The sequence below is a fragment of the Venturia canescens genome, chromosome 11 (genome assembly GCF_019457755.1).
Source record: "Venturia canescens isolate UGA chromosome 11, ASM1945775v1, whole genome shotgun sequence".
In the NCBI taxonomy this organism is placed as follows: domain Eukaryota; kingdom Metazoa; phylum Arthropoda; class Insecta; order Hymenoptera; family Ichneumonidae; genus Venturia; species Venturia canescens.
Window position 1 is genome coordinate 5,229,729 of NC_057431.1, and position 6,588 is coordinate 5,236,316.

The 6,588-nt window shown below is 37.3% G+C and overlaps 1 protein-coding gene across 2 annotated transcripts; it reads left to right on the plus strand.

Moving 5' to 3' along the window:
- Positions 1 to 1,344: 1,344 nt before the first annotated feature.
- Positions 1,345 to 4,113, plus strand: ETH (Ecdysis triggering hormone). 2 transcript variants are annotated; one of them, XM_043431976.1, is made up of 6 exons: positions 1,345 to 1,364; positions 2,272 to 2,334; positions 2,488 to 2,675; positions 2,764 to 2,910; positions 3,537 to 3,730; positions 3,808 to 4,113. In XM_043431976.1, the coding sequence occupies exons 2-6, from the start codon at positions 2,286 to 2,288 to the stop codon at positions 3,869 to 3,871; spliced, it is 642 nt and encodes a 213-aa protein (XP_043287911.1). In that variant the 5' UTR covers positions 1,345 to 1,364; positions 2,272 to 2,285; the 3' UTR covers positions 3,872 to 4,113. The 2 variants fall into 2 exon arrangements, with proteins under 2 accessions (XP_043287911.1, XP_043287912.1); XM_043431977.1 differs by having other exon boundaries at positions 3,540 to 3,730.
- The last annotated feature ends 2,475 nt before the right edge of the window (positions 4,114 to 6,588 follow it).

Consider the following 6,588-nt stretch of genomic DNA (forward strand, 5'->3'; position numbering starts at 1 on the left):
ATTTTTCAAAGGCCCTTCAAAGGCTGTATAAAAGCTGACATTTTTCGTCCACTCTTCACACAGTTTTCGTGGACTCTCGAGCCAACAAGACCTCCAGAAATTCACTATTTCCTTTGGGATAAAATCACCGAAAAACCTCAGTCAAAATGGCATTCGCTAAAGTAATCGTCGCCCTCGTTGTCGTCGTCGCCGTGGCGAGCCTCGTCGTCGAAGGAACCTACAGGAAGCCACCGTTCAATGGAAGCATTTTCGGAAAGCGTTCAAGCACCGTTACCGGTAAGCAAGGAAACTAATTTACCGACGGATGGAATAATTGATTTTTTTCAACCATTTTCACATTCCTCCAAACTCTTCGGATTTAAACGACAATTTTTTAAATGCTGACAATCCATTTTGGCAATCAATTCCCCCAAATCATCGTCGTTTCACACTCAAATAAAAGAACCCAATATTTTTTGTGCAGATTACGAAGTTATCAGCCGAGCTCTTACCACCATGTGCGAAGTTGCCAGCGAGACTTGCAGCGCCTGGCTCGTGCATCAGGAAACCAACTAAAGGTCTCAACGGACTTCGAACCATCGTTACCTCGGCCAAGAAAATTGCAGCACTGCTCTCAGGATAAAAATCAACTTTGAATTTTTATTTCGTCCAATATTTTTTGACGTCAACGTCACACTTCAGCGATCGATGTTTCTCCATAAAATGTTGTTTTCTATATCGATGTACAAACTACTTTGGTCACTCGGCTGATTTGCAAATTTGTAGATGACGAATTCCAGTGCAAAATAAATCATCTGGTCGTCGCAATCAAACGATCTCGCTCACCAATCATTTTGCACGATAATTATCAAACTGTCGATGAAAAATCATCGAAATCCTTCGCTCCTGATTTCTTAACGAAAAATTTTCATTTCTTTTTTTGAAAATCCTGGAAAAATCGAGCAACGAAATATCGAGATTTCAATCACGTAAAACTTGTTTTTCGAAATCGTAAGTTTTGTTATATGGTGGACACGTATTTGTCACCTGTCAAAGACCATAAGGGCTGTGACCTGAATCTCATGAAATCGAGATATGTTATCGATAAAATCTGAGTGCGAGGGAGAACGCGAGAGAGAGGGAGGGGGGGGGGGGGGGCTTAAGGCCTTCGATTCGCCCACATAATTGTTTAGTTTTCACGCTCCAAAAAAACGTTTTTTTGCTCATCAAGTGATCGTTAATCACGAGTGCATGTTCCAAATGCTTAATTGGAAAGGCAACGAAGTATAAAAGCAACGAAATGGAAGGAATTTTCATCAGTACTTTTCTCATCACTGCCAGGCAAGTTTATTTCTATTTGAGCAACTTTTTTGGAGTTTCAATCGGTAAAAAGGATTACACGAATAGATAATATTTTGAAGTTCTAATGAATCTCATTCAGAGTTTCGAAATTTTAACATTTTTGGTTTATTTGATCACTCAATTGGTTAAATATCACACAAAGCATCAGCCAATCAAATCTGTTTTCTTATTAATTTTATTAAATTATTAAATTTTAATAAATCATTAAATTAAATAAAAAATTGAATTAATTTTATTAAATTATTAAATATCTTTTTCACTTCTTTAACAAACAATTGTCCCTGGATGAATAAAATGGGGGAAAAAAATCAAAACCCATTGGTTGGAAAAATTTTTTTTTTTGTCAAACTTTTTATTTTCATTATTTCGATCGATTCATCCCCTCGGTAATATTTGAATTTATAAATATATAAAAATGAGGAAAAATAAATATTAATAAATCAATCGCGGATGGAGGAAACGTTCAGTGCCCACATGATTGGTTCAGAAAACTTTGTTTATCGACTAAACAAATAAAAAAGGTCGTCCATATTGATTTTTTCCTATTGACCATGTACTTTTGCGCGTGGGTACACACGCTCGTGATCTCCATAAGAACACTCAGCATCAATAGGAGACATTTTAAAAACGCCACGTATTTTTCTCGAGTACGTTTTCGATGTGCCAGCAAAAAGTTTGTCTCGGAAATAAAGCTCAGTCGGATTCGAAGCTTTTTACAGGAAGCACCAGAGGAAAATCGTTTCTTGAAAAAAATTAAACTTTCGAAAAACCCATAAAAAAAAATACGATCGATTTGAAAATCCGAAATCCCGCGTCCTTACAACGGAGGAAATAAAAATTCTGAAAATTACTAACAAACTCGTTTTTTTTAAAAAAAACCTTCCGTGATGATGGAAAAGTGTTTTATTTTTTTTGAATTGCATTCAACAGGCTGAAAATCTTCGATGAAAATCATGAGAAACATGTGCTTACGTCAATCCTTCACGTTGGTCGGTACGTAACATTTTTTGAACAGTACAAAACGTCGGTTCTTGAAACTTGTAAAAAATAAAAAAGTGCAGGAAGAGGATTTTTTGGGAATTCAATTTTTTGTAGTGCAGAAAAATTCGAGTTTGACCAAGTGATTGAAAAAAAAATTGTTTTCAGTGGTTTTTTTCGCTGTAAATTTGTTCTCGACGAGCTGGCAGCCAGTCGAGGCTGACGAGGTTCCAGCATTTTTTCTCAAAATAGCCAAAAACATACCGAGAGTTGGACGCAGCGACAGATTCGAGGATTATTTTCTAAAAGCTGCGAAAAATATTCCGAGGATCGGAAGACGAGCCGAGTTCCAAGAGGTCGATTTTTCCATACTTTTTCTTACACAAATTCAATGAAAATTTATTGAGGATCCAAAAATCATCGAATTATCGTTTTTCTCTTCAGCCGAGTCAAGACCTTCCGACTTATGGGTCCGACGGTTATGGCGAAATATCGAAAAGGATGATTCAGGCGCCTCCAAACACACCCACGAATAATCCTCTCAAACCGAACAACGTTCCAAGGATTGGCAGACGCGATACCTATCGAGCGGTATTTCAACAATTTTTTCCCCAATTTTTAAAATCTCATGAAATGAAAAAATTTACAATTTTTATTCAATTTAATTTTACTGGAATTTTAATTCCTTCGAATCGTATTTGAATTAAATGAAACCGAATAAATTTCATTGAATTAAGGGGGAATATCAGCGCGAGAGGTTGAAAAATGAGGCATTTGTTGGGAATTTTTTTTTAAAAAACGTCTCGATCAGATTATTTGAAGGTTTATGTATTAATTATTGAAGTAACGAAGTATACAAGGGAATTTTTTTTATTTTATTTTTAGTACGTTTTATTAAGCAGAGGAGCGCTCGCAAAATGGCGTTCTAAAAAAAGACTCCTCGACGGCTGACAGCACAAGTGCGACAGCAAGCATCTGAAATGAAAAATTCGAAAAGATTCTTAAATAATAATAGTACAGTTATCGCAGCATCGTAAGAAATTTGAAAATTTTGATTAGATATCCCCACTTAATTTTTGAAAAATATTTTGATTCCACTCAACTGATTTTGTCAGGTGTTCTCGAAGTTTTTTCCCCAGTGCCAATTTGAGTAGTCGAGAAAACTGAAAGTGCAAGAAAACTATTAAAAAATGGTAAAGAAAAAATTATTTTTTCAGCAGAGTCAAAGGATGCTATTGGACAATGAAAATCAGGCTCGTAACGAAGCGACGAAAAGGATGCTGAGCATTCCGAGTATCGGGCAGGACGATCCGAGCTGGTCGCATTTCCCTCTAGCCATCGAAGGGCCACCGGAGCTTTGGCGAACTTTGGCTGCTTACACGAACGAGAGAATGGGTTTTGGATCGGACGAGTTCGTATTGCCAAAAAACAATTTTTTCAAAAATTTCTTTTCCTTTATTTTTCAATCCAAACACTTTTTTTTTTTAGTATCGACAACGAGATTTGGCAGCGAGACAAACGTACCGAAAACGGCGTAGAATCCGAACCGTGAATAAGGAAAATAGAAAACGAAAATTGAAATCCTGAAAAAAAAGTGAATTATTTAATTTAAATTTTGTGTAATTTCATGACTAATTTCAACGGTTTAAGGGCTGTGGGATAAAGAATAAAAAAAGAAAATTTATTCATGGACGAATCAACGAAAAATTGATTTTAAAAAACTAATAAAAATTCATTGTAAATTACGATCGATGTAAAAATTGAGTTCTCACCAAATAAATGCATTGTGATTGTACGTCGATTTGAATTGTCGTATAAAATAAATTTTTTTATTGATTTAACGACGGAGTGGGGCGGGGGGGAAGAGGAGAAAATTGGCGAGGAATTTCACAATTCCTGAGAATCCTTCATCAGGAGGTCTCCAGGGGTGAAAAAGTGTTATTGCATTTCTAGTCGAAGCCGGAGGTGAGCGAGATCGCGGTTCAGGCTTTATCATCTTATATGAAAATTCGTAAATAACGTGAAGAACGATTTTTCCATAATTTCACATTTTTCTTGGGGCTTTGAGAGGTGTGAAAACGACTAGTTCGAGTGTGAAACATTTGCACGAAATGTTTATAGCTGAAAAGCATCGGTGAGAGTCTACAGGCGTTTCCACAAGAAGCAGCTAGTCAGGAATATTTTTTCGAGTACCGAAAAACCCCAAAAATGTGGGGTTCCAATTTTTTCTTGGCTCCGTCGAGTGTCCTGGAGCCCAGGAAAAATTGGGGTGCGAAAAAAGTTGAGCTCGAATCGACTGGAATTTTTTAGAAGCGAAATGAAACAAATTTTGGGAAAAAATCGACTTTCTGAATTTTTTAAACCCCGAAATATGTCCGAGAAAAATTCGAAAAAATGTACAACCTCCAGCATTGTGTGGCCAGTACCCGAAAAAATCGGCAGCCCCATCCGTCCAACGGCACTCGAACCGCGCCTCGGTAAACACGGAACGCCCCGTAGCATCGCGGAAGGCCGCCGGGTCGTCACGATTCTTCCCTCTCTCTCGCTCTCCTCCATCTCCGCAGCATCCTCTCTGGACCCGTGAGTGTTACGGAGCGGTTATGGTAATGAGGGGGCTGTGCCACACTCGAGATTCCCCCCTCCGCCGTCACTCCTTCTCTCCTAACTTTTTTCAACCTCCCGCAAGATTTTATAGCATTGAGCGTGTGACGGACCAACAAACGGTGTGGGTGGATTCCTGTACTCGAGGAGGAGCCTCCTTTTAATGATTCGCCGACCACACTCTGCCGCTTGGCCATACTCGCGGCCAAAAAGTTTGTGGAAAATCCAAAAAAGCAATTTTTTTTTAATTCTTTAACTCTGATTTATTGAATTTTTTTTTTAATTTTTATAATTTGGGAGGAAAACGATTTTTCGTAGTTGAAAATTACCTTCTGCGATGATTTTTTAATCATTAATTTCTCAAGTTAGCAAACTTTGGAGTTGCCAACAAGCATCGGAAATTTGTAATTTTTCTAATTTTTTAAAATTTTCGATCAAAAATACTTGAGTGAGATGCAATTTTATTTTTTCTTAAATTTATCTAAATTTTTTTTCGTCGATGAACAACGATTTGGGGAATAAACAAATGTTTTTATTGTCAAATCGATCCAACGCATGAGGCACTACTAAAAAACTGTACCGAATTGCACTAATTTGAAAACTGCTTTACCAGCCGTGGCTCGACGAAGCAGTTCAGGAAAGTCTTCGCAGATGGAGTTAGCCGCACTCTCGGCTTGTTCGAATAGAAAAATTGGCTGCGAGGTGGCGACACGAGTTCTGAATTTGCCTGCGATTCGATTCCCACCTCGAATCGAATTGGATCATTTGATTGAAATGATCGTAGCTGTCGAATCGAAAAAAATTGATTTAAAACAAAAATGTTTGAAATCGTGAAAAATATTATAAAAAGCTGTGATTTTGGAAGGAAATAATCAGAAAAATTAATTTTTTTCCACTTTTTCTAGGTTTCGAGGTAAAAAAATGTCAAATCTATCAACATAAAATCTTTTTTTTTTTTTTATTTATTAACATTTTTCGTGCCAATTGAGGGAAGATTAAAAACCGTTTTTCGTTGTGAATGAAAGTTCGCGGTAGCGGATCTTGATAAACTCTTTCGAATCTGATGGCTCGATGGTGAGAAAAAAATTTTTTTTTTCTCTCGTTTTTATTTCTTTCAAGTGCGGCGCGTAGTGGCAGTACAAGGGGGCGTCCCCGGCGCCTTGTGGCGCACGCGTCATTACTACGAATGACTGTGCGATACTTGCACGCGCGCTACTTTTGACTTCTTCCTCGGCACATCGCAGCATCTTTTCTCCTCCATTCTTCTCGCTCGTTCATTTTTTTTCCTCTCACTCGTAACCCAACGATCCATTCACACGCTCTCTACGAGAGATTTTACGGGAGTTAGGGACGCGCATCCTCCTCGCAGAGAAATAAAAAAACAATTGAAAAGAAAGAAAAAAAAAAATTTTAAATCAAATTATTATTATAAAAAAATGAACGTACGATTCGTCTCGAGAATCTTTTGAAAGTCGAGTCTGAACCCCTTTCAATAAAGTCTACGTTGCCTGAAGAACTTTTTCCCCACGAACTCGACCTGGGAAACTTCCAATTATATTGATGCTTCAGAAAAATATGTTTGCAATGACAATGAAAATAAAAGAAAAACGAAATTTTTTTAAATTCGTGGAAAATGAAAAATCCAATATATTCGAATATTTGAAACAA

What these genes read in the sequence shown, in the direction of transcription:
- ETH (XM_043431976.1), top strand. Translation starts at nt 2,286, where the DNA reads ATGAAAATCATGAGAAACATGTGCTTACGTCAATCCTTCACGTTGGTC. An exon ending in GACGAGCCGAGTTCCAAGAG is followed by an intron (nt 2,676 to 2,763) that starts GTCGATTTTTCC and finishes TTTTCTCTTCAG; the next exon opens with CCGAGTCAAGACCTTCCGAC. An exon ending in GACGCGATACCTATCGAGCG is followed by an intron (nt 2,911 to 3,536) that starts GTATTTCAACAA and finishes TTATTTTTTCAG; the next exon opens with CAGAGTCAAAGGATGCTATT.